Below are 26,878 nucleotides of genomic sequence, written 5' to 3'. Positions count from 1 at the left end.
TTTGGGTGTTTTTCAACTTATTGGCCTCTGAAGTAGTCACTGGATTTAACACCAAAACAGAGGAAGAAGAGCTTATGCTGTGAAACTGCACAGCCTACACATTCAGTGTAATGCAATGCTGGAGTCCAGAGCCCCAGCATTTTCCCCTTGCTTTTTCTCTTTGATTTTATTCTCCCCCTTCATTTCATTTTTTTCCTGGTATTTCAAAGTGGTGGGAACAACCATGCTCAGGGATACATTCTGTCCTCTTTTCAGTAGCTGGGGAATTTAGTCTTATCATTCCCAGCATATTTAACTGCAATTAACTGTGTCAAGCTCTTATGGATCAATGCTAGAGCAGATCTTACTATTACTGAAAAGCTGAACCACGTAGCAGCATACAGCTGCTCCACAGGGCAAGAAGGACAAAGACAGAGATGTCAGGCAAAGCTTTTAAGGCAGCGCTTTCCAGTCCCTCAGATCCACTAGGACATGACAAGCGTTAGAGTAGGCTCAGATCACAGTCATTAGAAAAAAAGAAAAAGCCCGAGATCCGAATAGAAGAAGGTATGTTCAAATACACTAGCCTGAATTGAAATCAAAGTATGTCTTCTTGTTCACTTGGGAGAAAGTAAGGAACCAAGGGTTTGCTTGGTTTCTGGGAAAACCAGATCAGCTTCTCTGCAGCCATATACCCCTGCACGCCAGCCCTGACCTGTGTTGGTGCCAGCTGCACCATGGCATGCCTCACCACTCCCAGTTTTATGTATCAAGCTGAACCTACCTACAGGTTCTGAAACACCTGGGTAAATGTTTTGTCTTTTCTGGGATATGGTCCCAGCAAGCAGCAGAAGGACCAGTGCAGGCACTGTTGCACTGAGGTTTCCACACACAGCTGAACGGTGAAGGGGCAAACTCACATCTACCCACTGGGGGGGGGGCAACCCCAAAACCAAAAAACCAACCAAAACCAAAAAGGAATGGACATAAAACCAAACAATGCCCTTTCCTAGCTCCCTGTCTCCTGCTTTTCCTCGACAGGGAGAAATAGGTTAAGGAGGTGAGATAAGCAGTCTGACCCACCAGACTTGGCGGGAGATGCCAGTGTTCAGTGGAAATCAGACAGCTCCATGGCATTAATGGAAACATCCATTTCAATTCCACTCTCTGCTCTGTATGCATGTTTTCAAACCTAACCTGAGAAGACAGGAAGGATCCCACTTTGCAGCACTCCAACAGTAATGGCAGAGTTATTAGCAATTAAACCCTTAGCTCATTTAATTTGTTCTTTGAAAGATGCCAGCATCATACTGCACATGATAAAATACAGTTAAAGACACCGAGTCAAATCAAGTTAGCTCATTGCAATAGGTTATAGATCAAAACATAAATGAGATGTAAGATTGGTTAATATGCCATACGCTGCCAGACAAACTTTTGCATTGAAATGTGTGATTTGTGGCACCTTTAACAGGGGGATAATTGCTTCTTTAATTATAATTGAGGTGTTTCACAGAGTAGTTTAAATGCAGAACAGGGTGTAATGTACAGTTTGGTGACCCAGTTGGATTTAAAACTGAATGTGATATTTATCTACATTCATGGCTTTAATTAGGAACTAGAGCAAGGGGAAAAGCATCCCTGAGTCAAGAGGCAGAAGAGGGTGTTTTGTCAAGACGACTGTGAAACAGACTTCATTCAGCTGCTTTTGCCTGGGCGAAATCTGGTGGAAGGTGGGGACTTCTCCTCATAGGCAGCATCAGGTGGCTGCTCCATCTAATTGTTTATTAATACAACTGCTGTTTGCTTTATTTCATGAGAGCCACTTATGTTTCGCAGTGTTATCCCTTAATTGGGAGCTCATGTGTATGCATTACCATGCAGGTGTGTGTCATCAAGACAGTGTTTTATATTCCCAATAGGAAGGTGAGCTCTAAGAGAAGCAAGTAGAGGACTTCATGGCCACAAATGCTAATTAGCTGGGAAGTGGCACTGTCCTTTGCAGTGCCTTGCAACTCCGTATTATAATGGGAAGTTTTCTACAGGAGCATTGACATGAACCCTGCTAGCTTATCCTCTCTACAGCTTGTTTTTTGTGTCAAAGATGGCTCTGGGATGCTGGTTTAGCTAGCACAAGCTGCCTCGCCTATTCAGGCTGTACTGAGAAAGAGCACCATTTTACCTGATGCATTTTTTCGAAGATACACAGTGTGGGACACAGCTTTTAGCTGCATTTTTTTGATGAGGTAGGTGAGCATACCTCCCAACTTTCCCCTTAGAGAAGAATCTCTAAGAAGTATCTCATCCTGGAGACACTATTCTGTGCACCTACAAGATTAGTCCATCAGGTCCTAATCTGACATCAACTGATTCTTGCTCCCTATAGCCAACAGGCCTCGTAGTACCTGAAACGAGAGTTACCTCCATCGGGGCTTTTCAGAGCCTCCAGTTCTTACCAGCACCCTGAGTCACTCAGTGATAACATTTGCCTTCGTCAGTTCCTCTGGCAGTAGCTTCTTCAGATGCAGTGCTACCTGTGGCATGAAGAATTACAATGCTCCCATGTTTTAATGGAGATACTTCCAAAATGCAGTCTGCAGACAGCATGTCTGCTGTCACTCAAGCATTGTTTGGTCAGGTTTTGCTGGGTTTTGCCAAGGAATTTCCGTGTGCTTCTAGAGCTGATGCTTTCTTTTCATTAAAAAGTGTAACCTGGACAAAATCCTGTATGCCATTTAAAACTGGTAGGAGGAGTGGTCTGTACAATAACAGGCACTTTGCAACTTTCAGGAAAAAAAGGGAAAGGATCTCTCCTCAGGGACTGCAGCCACCCACCAGTATCACAACATCCCTTTCCTTTACTGAATGTAATGATCCTGGAGAGCATATCGTTCTGTGCTGTGAAGAATGAGATCCATCTATCCCTCCAACCAAAGAACAGCAGACATCACATTGGTAACTAACTTGTTTAAAGCTGTTTCCAAACAGACCCCTCCTGGGAGTAGGGAATCCACTTGCCTACATGGTGCCAAAAGTGCCCACTAATACATGAGCCACGAGACCTCCAGCTCAAGCCCCTTTTTCAGGTGGGAAAGGAAGCTCGGCAATTCCTGGTGGATACATGGCAGCCTCCGTGGTTTTTGGTTAATAGTGCCATGATCTGTATTTGAATTTGAAGCCTATGAAGTAAAGTTCTCCATCTGTTGCTACCAGTCCACCTTGGCCTTTGAAGTATCTTCTATGAGGCTTCACTTTCCTGTTGTGCATAAAGCAAAGCTGTAATAGGGCCAGAGATATCCAGCAGCTGTACATACACCCTGTGTAGATTTTAGTCCTCAAGCAGAAAGCTGGATATATGTGCAATTAAGGAAGTGTTTCCACAGCAGGAACACAAATTCCCCTTATTGGCAGCAGAAGCACAATAGCAACAACTGAACAAAACATCGTGGTGGTTTCATTTAGCATCTAATTCTCAATATGTGCTTTGCAGTCCCTGATAGCTGTAATTTCAGCCTCTTTGGAGACCACCTTTTTTTTTTTCCTTTTTTTTAATCTTAAATCGGTGTGAAATCTATTTCAAGCAAGTAATATAGAACAGAGGACAGCATCCTCTTCAGCATTCAGTTGCTGGGATGAAAGTGTACATTTGAAACCAAATCCCAAAATCAGATAACATTCTTCAAAGAGGCACTTGAGTCTCAAGGTACCTGAAATAGCTGCTAGCTAAATAACCCGTATGAAAACTGCTAAAGTTTTCTCAGTCTCACTTGGGCATCTTGTACTGTGTCCAACTCAGTAGTTAGTTTCACAAGTGTTTTATTCTTACTGGCATGTGTATGTGTGCCCTTACTATCAATATGGTATGAGGTGCGTGTTTGTTGTTACAATTCAGGTGAAGCAGGGGAGCTGTGATTCCCCTGTGGCTGTTGGAGGCAGTGCAAGCTCAGCAGGAGCTGCGGCAAGCTGAGCAGTGCCACTGTGACCGGTCAGCACGGCTGTAGAGGACACCAGCAGCAATGCTGACTCAGTGGGGGACCAGATGGAAAGCGATCCTGCTGTGTCAGCCAGGCACAGGGAAGGCACGGGGTGCAGTTAGTCTCACCTCTCAGAATCCTAAATTGCCTTTTATTGATGTAAATCTCTTACTGCTCCCAACCGTTTGCATCTTATTTCTTCTGGAGAGTTGCACCAGAGGGCTTTGCCTCTGTCTAGAGGGTAGAAGACTTGCTGGGTTTGGCAGGTGCTCCCTGCTCTGAATATGACTGTAGGGCAGGTTGGTGCAGAGGAGGCAATGAGAGACCAGGATCCAGAACTCATACCCTGCTGACTTTCCTCTTGAGATTGTGGAGGTGTAAGGAACAACTTGTACGATAAGAAGGGGAGGATCTAGATGAGTTCATATCCCTTTTTCCATTCTTGGGCTTCGTTTGGAGCAGATGTGCTTCTCCTCTACCAGTTTCAAAACCAGTCATTCATACGCAAGTGTGCCAAGAGATTTAAGTGTCTAGTAATGTTAGTAACTTGGTATGGCTAAATTTGTGTCAGCAGTTAGCTTCTGTAATAGGTTTTCCTGTGTGTGTAATCGCTTGTGTGATTTATGTTCCCTGTATTCATTTAGTCTGCACAGAAGCCTGGCTTGGCTTTGCAAGTCTTAGTCTCTGTGTGTGCCGCCTTATTTCAGGCTGCTGCTGGAATCGTCCTGCAGCACAGGTCTGGCTGCAGCTCCGAGGTATAGCCGAGGTGGTGATTGCGGGTTTTCTGTTCTTGCTTGACGGTCTCGCTTTTCATGTTGGGTGGCATGTGGCAGGTTCCCTCTGTTAATTAGAACAAATGTGCCAATTATGCTAATGTATCTCCTGATACCAATCAGCGAATAATTAGAGACAACACATCTGTCTCTCACAGGGGAGCGGGATGACAGAAAAGATGCTACAAGGTGTGTTGCTCTAAATTACAGCCGCCTTGGATTGTACACTTCCTCAGCTGGTGGCAGGGACAGCTCAGTCTCATGGCAGACTTGCCAGCCATTAGCAGCACTGGACGTGCAGACCCAGCACAGCTGGCAGGAGCTGTGTGCTTCACTGCTCTGCAAATTGCATCCAGAGCACTAAGGAGCTCTGACCGAAAGGTAGCTGACTGCAGGTGTGCTCCGGCTTCTCAGCATCTCCAGTTGCTGTGAGTCAAGGTTTCATTCACCACACTCACACATTTACAGAGGGGCCTTCTCTTGCTAGTAAGTTTGCAAACATAAAGCAAAAACACCTTCTTGAGTGGAAAACTAAAAAAAGAAATCGGGATTTCATGCCTGCTTTGTTCCAGGGGCTGGTATGTAAGAAAAAGTAGTTGCATGCAGTTGTAATTTTCCGTAGCTGTTTGTATGTCCATGCAATTTATCCCATCGTACATGGCGATTAAATGATTTCTGTTACTATAAGGAAAAGCTTATGCCCAGGCTTTTTCTACATAGATGCCCAACAATCCGTACATTTATTAATAACATTTGGAGGGACGTGCCTGATTTAATTGAATAAATAGAGCTAGGTATCTGTTCAAGAATTGCTGTGACTATAGCCAGTAAATACACATCCTCAATATTTAGGCAAAAGCAAACATCTACTCTAGAAATGTCTTTTCCAGAGAGTTGAAAAATGGAGCCATGAGGGCATGATTTGGTATGACCCTGAAGACAGGCATCCTGTGCAGTTTGAAATGCCCATGGGTATCCTGCTGCCCCTCTGGTTGCTTGCCTAGAGAGGTGCAGATCTCTGGCACAAACATGCCTGGTGCCTCACCTGCCAGCCTTGTTGTGAGCATGGTGGTTTCCCCAGAGCGCCAGTCACTGTAATTGAGGCAGCAGAATTAAATTCAGGATAAGTTTCAGCATTGACTGGATTAACAGCCTACTTGAAGTGAGGGGGCTGTGCCTTGGGGAATGACATGGCATCAAAAGAGATCGTTGCTTTTAACTTCTGTAATAACAGTTTGCATACTTGTCATTCATAAATCACACTGTCTCATTCTGCTTTGTTCTCTTCTCTTTTGTATTTGACACCTGATCTCTTCCTACTTACGTGACAGAACAACCCTATCCCCAGCTATTCTGGTTACCTCAAAAAGTAAACCTGAAGTTTGGAGGTGCTGAGAAAAAAAAGGGGCTAAAGACCTAAAATAAGTTACCAACAAAAGTCTCGTTTACATGTTGTAGTGCATTTAACTAGTTACCATTTCTGCAAGGACTGAGGGAGAAAACACAATCGCTGGAGGGGTGTGCTCCTTTTTTGTGTTGCTCTATTGATGGCTAAAATGTGTATGGCAGGAGAGTCCCGCCTCTTGTCAAATCATCCATCAGTTCCTCCCTTCAGATTTCATGACATTATCATTTGCAACATGAACAGGCTCGTGACATCATAAAAACCTGGATGCCAGAAGGAGAGTGAAGTAGATATACTAAAGAGGTATCTTGTAAAAGAGATGGCGTTTCGACATGCACACACAGTACTGATGTACTGGCAAAACAGATTTTTTAGCAAATAAGACATCCTGTTGTTCTGCAAACTTAATGTTTTATTGTTATCAAACTCTGTGAGCCATTAGGTGAAAAAGATAGTTTTCTTCAGAGATTTAGTGAAGAGCCAAAGGCAGTATACTGAATTATACAGAATATCTTTGGGTTTTTTCTGATATTGGCAACTTTTGTTTTCATATCATCTTCGGTGTTTTTGCAGGGATAACAGGGGATTTAATGTTCATAGCTTTAATTTTGTCTAATCAACTGAGACCTAGACTGAATATGCATGTATTTGTTTTTGTGGAAAGAAAAAGTGTTGCAGAGTACTGGAAAAAGAGGACCTTGTCCTTGAGTATCAAGCCTTGCATAGTGCTGAGGGCTTCTAGAGTATATGCTTGGATGGGTGTACCAGAAACATTTTGGTCTGAGCCTTAGGCCATGCAGACTGTAGTCCTGTCCTTACTGACATCCTGATGTTCTCTATGTGCAGAGCACAGGAAAGGCACTGGTGGATTTGGAGGGCAAACATACACAGCTGTGGCAGTGCACGTAGCATCTTTCAGAGTCCTGACACAAGTCTATATTCCATCCAAGATCTAAATAATGGTATTAAAACCCAAGAAAGACATTTTGTTTGTGTGAGAGGCAGAGGTTAAGTGATAGCTTACTGGTGGTGGAGAGGTAAGCTCCTATCTTGTTTTCCAGTCTGGGATGCATGCAAACTTGACTCGCAGGTGAAGGAGCTAAATATTGTCATTGACAGAACAGGAATCTATCTGTCTTGATTATATCTGATACCTATTAGGATTCAAAAAGGAAGGAAGGATAGTTTTAGTCATCCTGGCAAGGAAAACCAGGTTATTGACTAGGCTTGTATTTTCCATGGTAAAACATGTCTGTAGGAGCAGAAACACAGCCTCCAAAGTTTTATCTCTTTTTTCTTCTTTCCCTGTTCCTTGAGACACACATATCTATTTCCACTGCGCCTTTTGCACCACTGATTTTAAGGTATACAGTATCAATAGTTGTGAGGCTACCACATACTGCAACGATCTGCTGTGGGAGAGGAGGGTTTAAATCAAGCCTTCCTTGGGGCAGTGGCTTTACGTTCACTAGGGTGTACATCTTTGGAAGCAGATCACACCTGATGCATGTTCACCCAAATCGGGGTAGGGGAGCTGGAGCTGCTTAAAGTAGGGCTAAAGATGAGTGATGGGCAACTTGAACCCAAGCCCACGTCTATCAGTGCCTGTCTTGCAACGTTGGACTGGGATGAATTAAGCCACTGTGTTTAACACCAGGAGAGGCTGTTGGTTTTCTCCCCATGACTTGGGGCGGTCTGTATGACTGTCTTAGGCAGGGAGCAGGTTCCCTGTTGGTTTTGGGGTATGTCGATGCTCGGGCAGTTCCTCAAACGTCTTTTTGGAAAAGATGGGTTTTGTGAGAGCAGGTCTTGGCAGTTCGCACCTCGCAGGTCCAGCGGGTTGATTGTGTTTATGTTTTTCTTCCTTTAATTAAATCCTGGACACAAGCCAAATGATCCAGTGACACAGAGGCCCAGCTTTGATCCATCCAGGGCCCCAGTCCTGTCTTTCAGAGCACGCTTGGTACAAATGAAAACAAGCTACTAGAGTTGCAGCCAAGTTATATTAGAGTGGCTTGCAGCAGTCAGCTGGGATTTAATAGGCTGTTTCTTTAGGAAGGCAATAAAGAGAACATTGTCTAGATTAAAAATCACGTATGAAAATATTTTTCTGTGTAACCAAGGAAATTATGCTTTATTAAAATAAAATATAGCTTACATCAAGAAAAGGGAAAAAATAAGCACTGAGGCAGTCTTTGTGATTTCCCATTTCCTTGGTAACTGTCTCTATTTTGTTTAATCCTGATTGCAGCAAAACAATAACATGCATGTACATGTGATTTTAAAAACATTGTTGTGTTTGTGATTTGTTACTGTGACCTACTGCAGTATAGGGCCTCATTGTGTTAGACCCGGGGCAGGTACATGCAAGGTTACTGCATTATTAACTGCCTAATTAGAGAAATTGTACAAAAGAATGGGTGAGATCTCTGCTCATTTAGCGTTTCTGATGTTGTAAGAGAATTTTCTGTTTGTAGATACAGTCCTAAGATATCACCCCCTCCTTATCCCTTGCCTCAGACTCTGAAAGCATAGATCGGCTATTTGTCTCTGCACAGTAGCTGGCAGCCTTTGAAAATGCATTGATATTTTCACGACAAGGCGAGACAGCTGTTGTGCTGATGGTGCATGAAGGGTGTTCTCCCACATTTCTATCGTGGTGTTTTATATTAGTTGTAAGTGTGCGTCAGGTGAGTCGTTCATGATGTGCCTTGACTCATAGTGCTTTCTGGGATGAGCAGTATAATCGCAGATACTGTGTCTGTTGTGGTGTAACCTGGTGCTGACTCACTGCCTCCCCTCTGGCCCTTTGAAACCCCAAGGTGGAGTGGCTGAAGAATGAAGAGGTGATTGATCCTGTGGAAGACCGAAATTTTTACATCACCATTGATCACAACCTGATCATCAAGCAAGCCCGGCTTTCTGACACTGCCAATTACACTTGTGTCGCCAAAAACATTGTGGCCAAAAGAAAAAGCACCACAGCAACTGTGATCGTCTATGGTAAGTGATGCCTTGTCCTGCTACACGTGGATGGACATGCACTCAAAGCGAGAGGTGGGGCAGGAAGGGTATGCAGAATGCCTGTGTGCAACTCCTGCTGTGGTCAGTGTCCAGCCTGTGCTGCCTGTTGACTTGCATCCACATGCAGGGGCTGCAGTCAGGGTTTATTACTGGAAGCACACAGAAGTACAGGTCTGATGGCTTGGCTTATTGGTTACAGACAGTGTCATTAAAGGAGGAACAGGCATCTACACAAACAGGCAGTGCCTCGCTGAAGAGAAGGCATTTGCTCCCCTTGCCATAACACATTGGATGGATGCAGCAAGGAGCCATTAGAGCAGTTCCTCCAGCGTGAGTGTCCAAGGCATTGCTTTCTGCCGACACATTTGATGTTCTTTGTGATGCTGTTCATAAATAGGAGTAAAACTGAAAGGAAGTTTGCCCCTGCATCAGAGTACTTGTTTTGGTAGTAGACACCAAAAATAAGTTTATTTAAAGAAATGTAAGTAGATGGAAGATTCTGGTGAGCTCTGACACTTTTACCAACATCTGGAAGCACAAAGTAGCAAAGCACTTTGAGACTGCAGCTCATAGGCACACAGCCTAGCTTAAAATTAAACATCAGGGGAATAGAAAGCATGGGATAACATTATTCTGTGTCTGCATCTGTGGTCATGGTATAATATTAAGGCTGGCCATGCTTTGGCTGAGGAGGGGCCGGATGAAATGCCCTCATGGGGTCTATTACAGCCTGTGTTGCACTGCAGCTCTGACCCACCAGTCCAACTGAGCCTTTGCCCCTGCAAAGTTACTGCCCTGATGCATCCCAGGCAGGGGTATCCACCAGAACAAAACCTTGCTCTGATGATGTGCCAGCTGACTGTCCTGGTGTTCTTTACAATCAGCTTAATTATAGGATAGACAAGTAGAAAAAAAAATCCCTATGATTATCCCTAATATTCATTTCATATTCAGGGTAGCAGTTAGATTTAATTGTAAGCAGTTGCTTCCCTGAAGTTACAATGAGGGCCTTTTAGTTCAGTTTTTATAGAAAACTGACTGAATTGAGTTGATTAGCAGTGTTTGTGATATTGAGGGATGGACCATGCAAGAGCACTGTGTTTTGTAACTGCGATGAATGCAGAAGATGTAGGCAACTCTTCCTCATACATATACAGCATTTTTTTCAACAGTGTTGTCAAGAGGCATATGTAGGGGAGCAGCCATTTGTATGGGTTTTGCTACTAGAGCTGCTTAAGGGTTGTGTCATATCACAAACATTTGGGTTTAGGGAATCTGAGCAGTTAGTATATTATCCATACCCTGACGATGACATTATTACATAGAGCAGCACAGCTTCTTCTTCATCCATCTGTCCCAGAAACTGAGGTAGGTGAAAAAGAGAGTCAGCACGAATATATTCCCAGAGATAAATATCTTACCAAAGTCCAATAATGAAAATGTCTTTAGTGTAAGATCATTCTGAACAGCTTCAATATCTGTTACAGAAGTGCCGTCACATTCACATGCAGCAACTATGTCCACAGAGGGGTGAGTGAAGTTATCATGACATCCTGAAATCTCCTTCTGGAAAGAAAGGAAAGAAAATGATCAATTTTTGGTCAAAGCACAGGGGTCTTTCAGCATGCGTAGATGATGGGTACGTCCAAGAACAAGCTGGAGTTCAGGTTATCTCCCTTTGGAAAATGGTGCAGCTTTCACAGCACAGGCTTCTGGCTAGCAGAGCTGTGGGTTCTCTCTGAACCTGCTGGGATTTTGGCTGTACACATGCTACCAGGTGCTTAGTGCTTGGTCAGTTTGGTTTTCAGGAGAAGGCAGGTCACCTGCCAGCTCTAGTAGTCATCAAACAGTGTTATTCACTCAGCATCAGCATTTCTTCACCTGTACAATGACTTCTGGCATGCTGTGCATTTGGTACATTGGAGACATGGGTCTGTGTCTGTTCAGTGTTGCTTCTCATGCTCTTCCCAGCCATCATTTGTGACTGCTTTTGGAGGCAGCATGACACAGAGCCAGAGGTGCCTTTGGGCTGACAGGATGGCTTGCTTATGTGATCTTTTTGTCTTGCTTTTCAGTCAACGGAGGTTGGTCTACCTGGACTGAGTGGTCAGTGTGTAACAGCCGATGTGGGAGAGGCTTTCAGAAGCGTACGAGGACCTGCACCAATCCTGCACCACTCAATGGTGGTGCCTTCTGCGAGGGACAGAGTGTTCAGAAAATAGCTTGCACCACTCTCTGCCCAGGTTCAGTATGAAGAGTACACAGCCTAGATAATTAGTTTGCCTAATTGGAGGAGAACACTATTAGTTACAAAAGCCTCCTTCTCTTTATTAATAAATCCAACATTTCAGTGAATGAATATGAAAATGTATTATGTAAGTAGATAAAATAGTGAGCACATTAAATCAAGCAGCAAGGGATTCAGCCCTGCTTTTGCCTGCAAGTTGCACCGGTGTCTCAGCCCTAGTAATTCAGGGGATTTGGGGAACATTCAGAGCTTCAAACTATAGGAGATAAAGGTTGAAAGCTCTGGAAGAGGACTGGAATTTGAATACAGAAAGCAACTGTGATGTAAATACATTTGCAATGTCCAGTCCAGCTGTCACAGCAAGTGAAGCATCTGGACTGTGGATGTTAAATTTGAGGGACATGTTTGCCTGACTTCAAAGACAAAAACTTTTATACTGGAAAGAGATGTGTATCTATACCTTTAAAAGGTATTTAAATTTCTGAGAAATATGAAATTGCTTCAGGACATGCAAGGTACTTGTTAGCTCTTCTGTGACAAAATTCTGCCATCTGTCCTATTGTCCAGTGCTTTCCTACCTCTTCAGTCCCACTCAAACCGATGGCAGTAAGATAGTCTTCACCTTGTGAAGCTTTGCCATCCAACTTTGGGTCTTAGTGGTGGGTGGAACTTGAAGAGCTCAAATTTCATCTCTGTTCACTATTCCAGGTGACAGATTGGAACAATTTCATAGGTTGTTCCTTGGATGTTCAATTTCATGCTTTTGAAAACCATTTGTGGGATTTTAAAAGGCACTAAACACATTCCTGCTTTGGCTCATATGAAATAGATCAGTGCCTCTAGGTATTTCATTCAATAGAAAATATTAAACATTAAGCATCTTCCTACTACAGAAGAATTTCTGGCTAAGTTTAACTTTAACCTCTGTGTTGAGAAATGCAAAAAAAAAAAAAAAAAATCAGAGATTCTCAACTTGTTGCTTATTTTCTTATACACTTTGAGCATAGATAAACTGCTGACAAGTTTATAAAGAAGTGAGGACAGAGCAGAAATGGGGCTGGGTCAAAGAGAAAGGAGAGAGAGAGTGAATATGCAGTTACAGGCCAGAAATAGAACTTTAAGAAGAGCAGACTGACTCTTTTTAAGAAGCGCAGACTGATGGTCCTTCAGCCTTGCAGGGAATGGCCAGTAGCTGCAGACATGCATTGTTCGTGCTTGGTCTCACTTTATGTACCCCCTAACAAGTCATGTCCCTTCCTTGTCACAGTGGATGGCAAGTGGACGTCCTGGAGCAAGTGGTCCACCTGTGGCACGGAGTGCACCCACTGGCGTCGGAGGGAGTGCACAGCCCCAGCGCCCAAGAACGGGGGGAAGGACTGCGAGGGGCTGGTGCTGCAGTCCAAGAACTGCACCGACGGGCTCTGCATGCAGGGTAAGCGCTTCTGTGATGCCTCTGGGGTCTGGGGTGCATGTGGCCACACAATAACCTGCAATAGCCACAGGTCAGCATCAGTAACCTAAAGTCACAGAACCGTTTGTAGAATGGAGAAATGAGTTAATGCAGTTCTCACCAGGCTGGACACCCCACTCTTCTTCCCTGAAGATGAATGTAATGCTCTCTGAAGTTTATGGTGTTGAGCCATGAAGAATTAGAAAGGCTCATAACAGAGCCCTCTCCCCCCTGCCCTCCCCACCAAACATCCCTCCTCTCTAATACCAGCTCAGCATCTGTACAGGGAAGCTTGGCAGTGAATCTTACTGCAAATGAAAAGTAGAGGGTATAGGGCAAAGCCAGCATTTTCAAAAGAGTAAACTTGGCAAAGCAGATCAGCTTGTGGCTTCTTGCTGTCAGGAATGGGGGGTGCATGTATTTCTACGTATAATAGTTATGCCCCTTATTGAATTTCAGGTGCCCTGTAGTAGAAAGAGGTACCCTGTGTCTGTGCAGTGCCTATGCAAACTTCTTACATAGTTATCAGCATGCTGGAGCCTCATGGAGATCATCTGTAGCACTGAAATATATTCTGCCTGTGCCTGTTCATGCCACGGTCCTGCTTTTTTGGCTAATAAGAGCAGGAATAAAGTGGGATTCTGACATAAGCTGATGAATAATTGGTCTTCTCTGCACCCCATCCCTTCTCAAAAATGAGGTCTTCTCTGTTCTGCTGGTGCGTTGAATCTTCCTTTCACGTTTTGTTAGCACAATAACCTGGGCCAAAATCCTCATATAAACCTCTCCCCTGTTCCTTCAGCCTGTCTCTCAGCAGTACTCCTCTGATGAGCCTCAGCTCTCTGTTGCCCAAGAGTGGTGGCTGAAGCTATTGGGTATCTCTTTGTCCAGATCATAAAATTCTTTGAGTTCTCTCATGAAAAAGGAGTCAGGAATCTTTATTCTCTCAGAAAGGTTACTTTTGACTGAAATAGTCACAATGACAGAAAAGCAATACTACCAGCTAATAAATAGGTCTACTTCTTGAATAGTGCCATATAGGTGGCTACTGTGCTGGCAGCAATGTCTGAGCTACCCTGCGGCACAGCATGGTCTTTGCTCTGAGGTTTCCCCAATTTGCAAAAAGGGCTTCTCATGTGTGGCTCACACAAACACTTTCATTACATTAAAAACTATTAGTCAATGTCAGGAGCCTATAAAGCTATAATTCCTCGAAACGTTTGTTTTTGTGGGGAACACAGGAAGGTGAGATTCAGAACTCCACTCTTTTCTAAAGATAGGAAAAAAAATTCAGCCACATCTTAGTGTATAACACCTTGGTGACTTTTATCATGGGAAGCTAACGTACCCCTAACTCCCACAGTGTGAATAAGTCATTATGGTAAATTAGGAAGAAAAGATACATTTCCCCATCAGAGAGCTCTTCACTATCAGATTTTATTTAGACAGGTGTATGTCATCTTTGTGTATGTGCATATAGAGAGACATTTAAGCAGAAATCTTGTGGAAAAGTAGGTATAATGGTACGATAGAATAAAAGCCTTGTGGAGATCTCATTTATCTGTTGATGGCATATTGCATTTTATTTGTGAAAGTGGATGCTGAGTATAAAGCAGAGGTCTTTAGCAGGAGAAGGATTGAGGCTGTTGTGAATCCTATTCTGCTTTATATATATGTATATATAAAATGGTAATAAAAAATGGACAGTCACATATTGACCTCCTTGGCTCCAGGGGCTGTGATAATCCTTCAGTGTTGGAATTTAATGGCAGTGTTTTAATGGTGTCTTTATACTTGTGGAGTTTCATATACCTGTAAAACTTACAGTCCTGCTCCCTGATCCGTCACTGCTAAGAAGATTGATTTGCTGTACTTGGTGGCAGTGTGCCTGCTGCTCACTCTGTTCCTCTTTTTTTCTTTATTTCCCCTTCTCAGTTTATGCAAAACCAGTCTGAACACTTACATTTTTGGCAGCGTGGATCTAGATTCACAGAAAATCTGCCTGCTGAGCTAGAAGGAAACACAGGACTCCTTTAATTCCTAAAACACCATGCCTCTTTCCACATTATTTGAGGCTGGTGGGGACTGGCCTGGAACTGATATTTCTCCTAGCCTAGAGACCTGTGTATCCACAGCAGGATTTTTCCAATGCCTTTATGCCAGTGGGTCTGTCATGGCACAGATGGCATGGAGGGAGCCGCAGCCACCTTTCCTCTGTGGCCATAGCCCTCTGGGAGCAGTGTTCACCAGCTGCTTACCTGCACCATAGCCAAATCCTGCTCCTAGGTGCCTTAGTGCTTCCTCCTTAGTGTCAGTCTTTAGTGAGAGCTTGAAGGTTGGCTTTAGCACCATGGGTGTAGTTGAGGTTAAAGAATTGGGAGACAGACCCACTTACAAGGAATCACTAGGCTGTTGCTTTGACAAAAACTCACTTGTAAATATGTATCTCTATATAGCTGTACATAAAAGATATCCTGGAAAATGTTGGATTGAATGAGTCTAATTTACAAGCCCTTTCTCTTCCAGTCTATTATTCACTTCAGTAGCATCAGCTGGATAAATCAATAAGCTCTTTCATCAGACTGCCCCTGCTCCAGCAAAGAGCAGCAGTCTGCACCGCTATCGATTTCTGTGGGGATAAAAACTGTGGAGCTTTCTCCATCCCTTGTAATTACAGTATTTTACACCCAGAGCTGTAGTTTGTGCTTACCACTAACTGTGGCATTTCTCGTGCAACTCTGCTGTCGCATTTATTCAGACTAATGATCTTGCTAGTACACACATACACTCCCTTATCCAGTAGTTAGTGTTTTCTGTTAACGTGAAAGGATGAACAGTCATTAAACTAGAGAGCCTGCAGAGAGACAGCAGGCTGAATTGAAGAGGAAAAGCAGCTGTAGTGAAAATTCAGGATGGTCGTTGCTATTTTAAGTTTCCAAATACACAATATTGCCCAGCAGGTCCCATTATAACAATTTCATAATTCCCATAATAGCATTAATATGATCTTCTGGAACAAAAATGTAGGTGTAAGAAGAATTGGCTGGTTACCACCCACGCTTGTTGCATTACTGCCTCCATAGTTAGTTGTATTATTTCCCATTTGAAGTATGAGTACTGAGTGGTAAATACTTCAGTGCAAGGAACAACACTTTTAAAGGCAGGCACTGCATCTCACAGGGGATCGCTATAAAGTGAAACACTACAATTAGCCCCCCACTCATCCCGCCTAATGACTTTGGTGGGCGTTCTGTGTGGGGACCAAAAAAGCAAAGCACTCCACTGCTGGTTCAAACTTCAGCACAAGTAGTTCCCTTCACTAGATCACAAGTATGTTTAAAGTGACTACAAAGGAAAGTGGTTTTTTTTGCTGGGGCCAGTCTGGAATGACTGCAAGATCATGTGTGTGGTACCAAACACATACTAAAACTCTTTGGTGGGCCAAATTCTGTTTTGCATTATGTGTAAAATGATGCTGGTAATGCAGAAGAGGTGGACAACCTATGAAAAGAGTTAGCTGTGTTGCATGGTTACATGAAGGCTTATTAGATGGGTTGTGACGTGCAGCTGTCATGCTCAGAGCATGTTACCTGTGTCCTTTCTGTTGATAAAATGAAGTGACAGTGTTCAGATTGGTATTGTCTCTGTCCTGAATAAATAAATACCTAAAGTGTGAAGGCATGAGGTTGGTGCCTGTGCATGCTGGTAAAGCTGTTGGTCTTTTCTGAAATCATGCCAGGGTTGGCACTAGCACAGTCAGAGGGAGACAACCAGGGCCCCTTCTTCAGTTCACTCTTGGCTTTAGTAGAGCATTGAGGCTCTTCATAAAAGGCTGGCTAAGTTGTGCTTTCAGTTTTTTTCCAAAACAAAGGGCTAGCTATCTTACGGTGGTGAGGTAGTACTGAAGTACATGTTGTCACTTGAGGACTGTGGATTATATAGTTACATAAATAGTCCTGTTGCTCTGTGTAGTAAAACCTGTTTACTTTATACAGTCTCACAGTATGGAATACAAAGCCAAGAGGGCCAAAATCAAATTTCCACTTGTGAATCATTGCCAAGTGTCATCACATCCAGCATGGACTTTTCCTTCGTTGCTTTGGATTTAAATAAATAAGCGTGAAAGGACTGAGACGTGCTACTATCACTTAGAGAATGGAAGAAAAGGTTCAAAACATCTTCGCCCATCATTAGAGACAGAACTCAGGGCTAACTCTCGGGTCACTTTGGTTCTTTCCTTGCATGTAGCTTAACTACTTGGAAATACAAATAGAAGATACGCCACTTGAGAAAAAGGCACCAATACCTTTGGTGGTGAAATTGTTATTATCAGACTATTATCATACTAGTAATTCCTTTCCTTATTAAGAAAAAAGGCTGCCTTCTAGTCAAGAGTGAGTTGATGTGAAATGATGACAGCAAATTATGTTTTCTGAGTGCTTTGAAATCCTTGTCTGAAAGGCAGTATGATGTTCCTAAGTTTCCCATTTACAATGATAGTGCCTAAGCGAGTGAAAAAGATGCAGTTTGTCCTGCTTGTGCATGAAATGGTTAACTACTGCCCTTTTCCAGTCTCATGCCTGTTTATACGCAGGTCTTGAGTAGAAAGCAAGCTTAACCTGATACTAGCATCTCTTCCTTCCCAAAACATATATATTCTGCACATGTCCTGCTTGTTTAATGTGACATGACAGAACCTCTGATGGAATAAGCATTCGTTTCCCTTTTTGGCTTGTTTTGAAAGCACGTGTTCAGGGAAGAATTACAGGGCAGAGCAGTTTGATGAGGACCTCTGGTCCTCCAGAGCAGATTAGTGTGCAAAGAGCAGAGGAATGTTTCCAGACTCCAGGAGGTAAGCAAAGCTCTCTCAAGGGAGGCTGAAACAGAAGCCTGTGTATGCAGAGGAATTAAATACAACTTTTTGTTAAGACCATGTGGGTCAATAGAGAACTTCTAATACATTCAGTCCGTTGGCACGATGATAATGCCACCTGGCCTGTTTCGCTGAGTCCTTGCAAGGGGTGGTTCCTTCACTTGAAGAACGTATCTCATCTGTTCATAGAGAAAGTTTGCTGTAGTTCTGTTACTTGATATGAGAGATGTGTTACTCTGTTTTCAACCCAACTAGTAGGTAGTGGTATAGGAGCCAAGGGAATTTATGCACACATCTCAGAGTAATGACTCATCTTTATTTTTATCATAGCGACATGAGAAATCCCCAGCTGAGAAGTGTCCACACTCTGGTGGGGCCTCTGCAACTGAGAGCTCTTATCTAGAAAACCTACTGCTTGAAGCAGATAAAAGCGTTCAGAGAAAATAGAAGTACAGATCCACAAGCAGAACCCAGGACACTGAAATTGCTGTGTCTTGCCGCAGTCAGTTCAGAAAGAGCCATCTCCACATTAATTTTAATGAATAGCAAGTACTTCAGGATCTCTAGGCTGTTTTCAAAAAACTCAAATAATTACAAAATATCATAGCGTGCAGAGAAGAGAAAAACCCCAACCTTGTCCATCTATAATTTCCATTCTTCTTAATTCCCTTGTGTTTTTCTTTTATTCTTCCCTTATTCCTCTGCACATTAAAAAACACAAAGAGTTATTTGAATAGATGAAAGAAAAATTGAAAGCTTATAATAAAGTCTAATTGATACATCAACTTCGTTGTAGGAAAAAAAAACCCCAAAACCCAAACAACATTCAGTCACAATAATGAGTGTTTATATATTATGATGCACAAAGGTTCTTTTGTGATTTTGTGATTTTTGCTTTTGCAGCTTTTGCAGCTCCAGGGAATTTGTTTGTTGTTGTTTTTGAAACTTTTAACCACACAAATACAGTATAAATATTTTGTGATTTTTGCTTTCCTGGCAGAGTGTCAGGCAGAGCAGGTTACATGAGCAGCCCAAGGCTCATCAGGCAGTCAAGTGACAGGTTCAGGAGCAAAACTCAGCACTCTGTATTTCAAAATCTCTGTTCTACACAAAGGACTAACAAAAACATTGTCAGCACCCTTAAATAAAAAATCATGTTGAGGAAGGAAGTTTCTATAGTTTGAGGAAAGAACATTGAGTTCATCAGGTTATTCTGGAGTCTCTGGGACTTCTGAGGTTATCAGCTGGGGAATTCAAGTTACTTTACCTGTGAGCTTACAGACCTGCCAAAGATTTTGATACCTGTCATTGAACATTCATGTAGATAACTCATGCTTTCCATGAGCCTTTTTTTCCAGCATTCCTAACGGTTTCAATCCCCTCTTCTAGTTTCTCTTTCAGCTTGTCTCTTCGTTCATCTAGCCATTTGCTGTGTGTTCTCTCTTCGGTGCTGCCCCAATGCACTCACTCAATGCTGCCTCAATGTTCAGCCCTCACTATAACCTGTTTGCTCTTGTCCCACTACAACTGCAAAACAAGGCAAACATCAGGAAGTCTGTATAACATTCTCTTAGAAAAGATCTGAGATAATACCCAAGTAAATAATCAGTCACAAAACCTCAAGCTCTTTGTTTATTAACCCACCCTGAATATGCCAATAATTAGTTCTTTAGAAGGAAAATAAATTACTGTGCATCATCTCTGGGATGCCTCGTATCATACTGCCCTTCAGCAGCATTACTGCAGACATGAAGGTCTTTCATTAGAATAGCAAATAGATGGGCACATTCTCTCTGAGATTTTTTGCAGCTCCAGGGAATTTGTTTGTTGTTGTTTTTAAAACTTTTAACCACACAAATACAGTATAAAAGTGTCACATCTTCACGTTTAGGTGCTAGAGTTCCTGGGAAATAGCAGAGGAAAGAAGCAATTAACAGCAATTACGATTCAAAGGTTATTGTTAATATTTCTCCTGTGGTAAATCTGCATTAGCAACATGTTAAGTGAACATGAAGCCTTAGCACTAAGCAGTCAGAATATGGGGCTTACTCTAAGGTTGCTCTTTTACCATTAACTATGCCCCATTGTAGGAAAGAAAGTACCGGAAGGTTGTGCAGTCACAGTCTCTGGACAGTGGAACCTGAACAGAGCTATTTAAAACTCCTGAATGTCAAATTAAGTCTCCTGAATTCCTTCTCCTATCCTGAGAATATGTGACTGCTTGTCCATCATAGGCACTAGGTGGGAACCTGTAGCATTACAATGAATCTGAATTAACATTTGGAAAGCCCTTGAAAGTGTTTTTTGAAATGGTCTTTTGAAATCCTTGAGCCTTTGCACAATATATTGATCATCTAGGATTTCCTTTAAAAATAATGAAGAAACTCAGCAAGCTGTTGATAGCTGTAGGACTGCTGAGAGGTAATGGTGAACTAGGTAAGGCAAAAGGAGGCAGAAGATGGAAACAGGACTGCTAATGTGAGATCCCTGCTACATGCAAACACTGCAGGGGCATGTGCCTTTTTTCTTCTTTGTCTCCAAAATGCCTCTTTGTAATGGAATTCACAATTTAGACTGGCTGGATATCTCTTCCCAGGAGTGCAGAATTTTACAAATCTGAAATTGGCCTGACTTTGAATTGAGAATGGCATTTTGCAGGAAAAGGGAGAGAAGCTGAATTTCAAGAGCCTGGAGTTTGGAAACAGCAATATATACTTCATATTTTTACCCATTGAGATCTGGTGAACTAAAAAATCGGCAAAATCAGACCAAAGAAATAAAAATCATTTGGATTTTTAATCCAATTTTAATCAAACTTTTTTAGGATAATTAACAAGACTGAGGCTAAGTATAGGAAATTTCAGCAAAACCCAAAGATTTTAAATAAAATTCTGAGCCACTGGAGCTGGGAAAAGAGGAAGATAACTTAATTAATGATGAAAGAAGACCCTACCGCATTTAAGAACTGCTTCCTTCAAATGTTAGGCATCTGCATATGAGGATTAGTCTGTGTTCATCTGTCTGTCCTAGCTCTGCACTTCAGAGCCTTTTGCCAGCAAGAGCTTATTCCTACTTCAGTGTCACTACAACACTGGATAAAGCCATCAAAGTAGAGAAAGGCAGACAGCAGAATACAATTTAAGGGCATTGACTTTGGAGCCAAAAGAGGGGAAAGTGCTGTTACAATATATTATGCTTAACCTGTTGAGTTCATTGCAACAGGATGTTATTGAGACAGGGCATGTGGCTAGGCTTTCAACAGGGCCACATAATTACATGACCTTAGCTCCTTTTGGAACTGCTACGTAGAGGGTAAAGAGCATTTATAGATTAGAAGTAAGTGATGCCAGATTAAAATATGATGCATTAAAGAAACAAGCAGTTATGGCATGCTTTATGCAATCTTCACTTTATTAAATGAAAGTGTATGTCTCCAACTCTCACTGACCTTGAAACAGTCTCAAAACATGTATCATTAACTGTGACATCAGCAGCTAATGGTATAAAGCAATTTCTTTGCAGAATAATTATAAATATTTTTGTAAATACCACCCAAACTGTATAAGCCCTAGTAAGTAAATGCCCAGAAAGATCACCTTCAGCAACTCTACCATTTTACCTAGTTACTGTCTGGGAAGAGGGACAGTAGCTGGGGAAAATACAAATGGAAAACTGGGAATTCTTTTTTCTCTGTGGGGTTTTTTTTTTTCTGCAAGCATTTTTCAAATATTGAAAATATTTTGCAAATATTTTCATAATCTGATCAATTCACCCTAAACTTGATATCCATTAATATAAATTTACCATGAGAAGACAGGCAGCAAAATCTCAAAAAGGGGAGCCAGTTACAAAGTTCCTTCTGCATGAAGCTGTGACCTAATGTTTTATATCACAGGGATAAAATATGCCAGTTAGCAGGCATATGTCTTTAAAATATGCCAGTTAGCAGGCCAAGGTAGTATTCCCACAGCTTTCTAGGTAAAATCAAACACAGGATTTCAGGGTGCTCATAGTCATGATACTGAGTTCCCAGTCTGAGCACTGTGTGTGTGTATGTATGCCCGCAGATATGCTCAGGGGTAAATTCTTCCTCAGTAGAATAGAGGAGCTTAGAAAAGTTGTTTTGGTGACATGTTTGGTGACACTCTGTTTCAATTTCAGTCTCAAGAGGGTCAGTGCCATAATCTCTGCATAATTACCTTTCATAGGTCTGAGATTCTCCATTCCCAAATGTTTCATTTTCCCCAAATTGGCAGAAGGTTCATCTACTTGTCCCAAGGAAAATTGCAGCAGATGAATTCATGCTGTAAAAAGGGTCAGCCTGCCTATTTGTCAGAGCTAACCCCCTAAGGCAGATGATCCCACACATGCAGATACGCTGGAGGCCATTCAGCCACACAGACCCGCCGTTGTGTCTCCCGTGGCCTCTGGCACAAATGTGTTTCCAGAAGGTCAGAGCAAGACATTAGGGACCAGAATGCTCAGGCTAGACTTCCAATGTTTGGGGATCATCTGCCTTCACAAACTGCACCAAACTAATTAAATGAGCTTCAAAATCTATTTAGTTAAATGGTCACAATTCCCCAAATCAGTGCAAGTGTGACTGATGCTGAAATTGAGTTAAATTAAATTGGTAAAAAGCCTGCTGAAGTTTTTTCTATATACCAGCTTTGGATTGGTTTATCTTTCCAGTACAATCTGACATATTCACCCCTCTCCACATTCCCCAGTGGTTTAAATCATTATAAAAGTGCTTAAATTGCTCTTCACATCCTTTAAAGAAAGAGAATAGGCAATGCCTGCATAATGCACCTTTATAATGATACATTCTGCATTTGTACAAAAGATGTGTGCTAGTGTGATTATGTTAGTTAAAAAAAGCCCACCATTAACACTTAATAGAAGCACTTCCACAGGCACAAAAAATGTATTTACAAGCCTAAATTGGAATATAAAGTAGAATGCATGGAGAAATATCAACTTAATTAAAGCTTTTTTAATGAATGCATTTACTGTGCAATTACAGTGGTGAAATTCCTGTACGTTAACCCAAGCCTCCGGTTGATTCTCCATATATGACATAGGGTGAGGTACCTGTAAAATGAGGGAAACAAATACCCACTGTTGGTAAGCCTCTGAGAGCCTCAAACAGGAGGGACTCTGCAAGTAGGAAGTATGATTATTACTCTTTTACTCATCCAGCAGTAAGTTTCACAACAAAACATCAAAAGCCCCTTTGAAAATGTACATTTCCCAACAAGTTGTAGGAAGAAGCTTAAATTACTTTTCTCAAAGCAAGCAGCTCACTGTGAAACCAGCTGCTCCGAGTGGGAGTCAGCAGCCTCAGCAGTCTTCCTAGAGTCAAACCTACCAGCATCTTTATAAATTCACCCTCGTTAAAATTTTGATGATCCTGTTAAAAGTCCCTCAGGTACTTGCCAAGCAGTGCTGTTGATGCAAGAAGAGAGGAAAAAAAGCCCACAAGAAAAAGTCTCTTTTCACTGCAGTTACATTGAACAGAAGAGGGAAATCATTCTTCATTATTTCAGTTACTAATCCCAGCAGGCTTTGCATTATTGCAGGGACTTTTTACAAGGGCATGTAGTGATAGGACATGGAGGGATAATTTTAAACTGAAATAGGGTAGATTTAGATTAGATATTACAAAGAAGTTCTTTACTGTGAGGGTGATGAGACACTGGAACAGGTTATCCAGAGAAGCTGTGGCTGTCCTGTCCCTTGCAGTTGGAAGGGACATTGAGCAACCTGGTCTAGTGGAAGGTGTCCCTGCCCATGGCAGGAGGTCGGAACTGGATGAGCTTTAAGGTCCCTTCCAACCCAAACCATTCTATGACTCTATGATTAATGCTACCTCCTGCCCAGCCACCGCCATCATCTGTAACTCTTGTCCCTCAGCAAAGAATTGGCACGCCCATGAATCAAACACAAGGCATCTCACTCAGCAGCCCTTAACCCTTCCACCTTGGCCACACCTTCCTTCTATGTAAAAAACACGTGTTTTTCAGGCTGAAACTGTGTCCTTGCAGACTCTTGTGGAAGCTAGGCAATGTTTGCACAGAAAGACTTGGCTAGAATTGGGTGCTTGGTTCAGTTTGCAGCACAGACAGGAGAATAAAATCAAGCTCACTTCACTAAACATTTGGGTTTGCGAGGCTAATGAAAGTAGTGAGCAGTATCCTCGCCTCTTCCTTCCATTTTAACAGATGTACCTTTGAATATGTATACAAAGCCTTCTTGTTGAAGAAATTTGTGATACTGTTATGTAGCTGCAAGGGTGCTCTCCAAAGATATCGGTAAGAGAATCTATGCAAACTTGTAAGACACAAGTAAATATTTACGACAAACAGGGCCTATGAAGAGGTTGCAATGATGTAAATTTCTTGCAGAGTATTTGAGGACCACACTTGTTTACTTTGCTGAAAAGGTTTGAATTTGGAATCGCATTTTCCTGGGAGGAAAGAATGCTTTCAGTAACATCACAGCTAATCCAGGCGGTGCCATCCTTTGTGCCTGTTGAGTGTCAGTTGCTAGGTCACTTCGGATGTGGCAGGAATAACACACAACCTTGAATGTAAAACTTGTCAGCTGAAATGCAACATAAGGAGAGAGGAATAGCCTTCCTAGCGCCGCATGGGTGAGGTCAAGCTCCATGGATGATGCAGAGCCAAGGGATGCATGCTGCCTGATGCCAGGTCCCCCGAGAACGTGCTGGGACACATGAAGTTCAGGGAGACATCCTCAGCTTTCCCGGTGGATTTAAGCATAAGGCAAAAAGGCATTTGGAGATGCAGCATGCCTAAATTCCACCTTGTCCTTGTGCCTCATATTTCCTGCTGTCTGCCTCTTGGTCTCCAGAGGCATCTTGCCTAAGGAAATATTGGGCATAAGGCTATAGCTGGAATTTAGGTTGCCTAAATATGGACTTCAGCATTCATCTGGGGAGCAAGTGGGGAGTAACTAGGGTACTGTAAATTCATACCCAGACTTGCTGAGCACTCACTCCAGGCATCAGAAGTTGCTCGCCTGAGTTTTTATGGCACATACCTGGAGTACACTAGTAGAAGTAGGAAGCAGTGATTAAGAAAGATTGAGTATGCATGCTGAGAGTACACATAGGTGAACTTGCCTGAAAGAACCAAATAAATGAATGTAAGAATATAATATTTCTAAAAGCAATTGTAAGGCTGGAATCATTGCTGTGAAATAAAGTTTTAAATAGATATTACAGGCAATATAGTCTGTCCCATGATACCTCAGAAAAAACATCATCATCAAAAAGCGGCTCTTCTTGCCCTGGTATTTGAGTTAAGGTAGCATTTACGCAATAGTTAATGTCTAGAAACTTCAGGCGAGGGGTGTCTGTACCTGCAATTGGGATAGACTATGTCTTCATTAGCAAGAGGTGCTGCCAAGCAAGAAATGTAAAGCACAACAGATGCTGAGCACCTAAGCTCAGCATTTCTGGGAGCTGGGGATTATTACTTTGGCCTGCCTGTAATGTGGTCCTGTGCAGTAGGCGCACACCAGGAGTGCATTTTCCAGTTTCGTTTCACCTGCAGGGAGTCCCTGGCTGTGCAGGCTCCTCACAGTGTGATCCAAGGGGAGGGGATGAAGTTCCCTTCAAAAGCACTGAAGGGAAGGTGATGGAGGAGAGGTACCTTCTGTTTTACACCAACTCTAATCTTGTCCCTGATAGCGACTCCTCTGCTTACTTTGGATTTGTCATTTACCTTTCCAGCAGGATGGCACTGGAGGCATTTTACTTGTTTCCCATATGAATGGAAAGCAGCTGGGAGATGTTTAGTGAGTTCACACTAAGCAGCTCTAGTGTGCCATGCAGTAGAAGCTGCAGAAAGAAAAGACAAAAGAAATGATCTCTCTTATTTATCCCTTCCAAAATACAGCTGTAAATTGCGTTATGATTTTGTCAATATATGGTGCTTGCAAAGATTTCAAATAAGTAATGCTATAACCCCAGAGGCCTTATTGATTTTGTAATAATTTCGAAGAGAAGCCACTCAGTTTCCCGTTTGCTGACAAATTCTTCGATCCCTGAGGAATTCCTATTGAACACATATTAAAGAAAGGATAAAATAATTCCAAGGAAATAGAGAGAGAGGGCTTTGCATATGGATTCTGCTCAACGAATGGGTATTTAACCTCTGACCAGCAACAACAGGTCTCCTTTAGCTCTATTAGATCAACAGCAAGCTACTGTAATTTAATAAAAAAACTGTTTAGAGCCTCACCGAACATGTCCTGGGAATTAAAGCATATGGCAGGGATAGGGAAAAAAGACTTTCCATATGCTAATGACCCTTGATGTCTGAAATAAATTAGATCCATTAGAGTTTATGCTCAATAAAAGAAAGACTTTAAGCACTCCAAAGTTAGTGACTCGAGACTGATTTTGGCTTAGAAATTCAATCTGCCTGCTTATTAATTCTTAGTAAGGCTCTGGAGGAGACAGGGGATGCAAAATCATAATTCTGTGCTGTATCAGAATTTGAAACTGCCATCAGTTTCTTTTCCTTTTTTTTTTTTTTAATTAAACCATTTTTCATGCTTCCCTTTTTTGTTCTCATTAATTTGATTTTGTTCCCATTTTTGTTTAATTTCTTTCTTTTTAAGGTTTCATTTATCCTATTTCAACTGAACAGAGAACCCAGAATGAATATGGATTTTCTTGTAAGTTTAATGTTTGATTTTACATGCCTGGATGCTAATTTAATGTTGTTCCGTGGGTCAAGCTTTACTGTTATGCCAGCTCTATGTGACTAGGCAAAGGAGGAACCTGTTTGTCAGAGTAAGTGGCATGCTGCTTGCTTGACAGCAGTCGCAGTGTTTTGCTGTCAGCAGGCTGACACAGAATGGTAACAGCCCTCACACGCGAGGAAAATGGGTGAAGATGCTGCCTCAGAGACAGAAACTGGAGAGAATGAACCCTCTTCTCATTAAAATTTCCTTAGCAAATGGAAGAGGGGTAACTTTTCTTTGAACTGGAACTCAGAGATCTGCTTCCTGAACAGCTGGGGAAAAAAATGTGATGTTTTGAGATTGGTACATGGAAAGTCTGATAGCCAGGAGCTTATGGAGATTGATCAGTCCTTTTCAACATCTGCCAGCTCTCA

At 42.3% G+C, this 26,878-nt stretch overlaps 1 protein-coding gene across 2 annotated transcripts in view; it reads left to right on the top strand.

The window, feature by feature from the left end:
* The window catches only part of UNC5C (unc-5 netrin receptor C), a 255,608-nt gene that overhangs the window by 196,376 nt on the left and 32,354 nt on the right, over positions 1-26,878 (top strand). The window contains exons 5-8 of one of the 2 annotated variants that reach the window (XM_030492637.1): positions 8,954-9,134; positions 11,231-11,398; positions 12,671-12,835; positions 26,379-26,435. In XM_030492637.1, the coding sequence (XP_030348497.1) occupies positions 8,954-9,134; positions 11,231-11,398; positions 12,671-12,835; positions 26,379-26,435 (571 nt within the window). The remainder of the gene's footprint in view (positions 1-8,953; positions 9,135-11,230; positions 11,399-12,670; positions 12,836-26,378; positions 26,436-26,878) is intronic. The other variant, XM_030492636.1, reaches the window with a different exon arrangement.

This window comes from Strigops habroptila, chromosome 7, assembly GCF_004027225.2.
Source record: "Strigops habroptila isolate Jane chromosome 7, bStrHab1.2.pri, whole genome shotgun sequence".
Taxonomy (NCBI): Eukaryota; Metazoa; Chordata; class Aves; order Psittaciformes; family Psittacidae; genus Strigops; species Strigops habroptila.
This window is presented reverse-complemented; position numbering and strand designations above follow the sequence as displayed.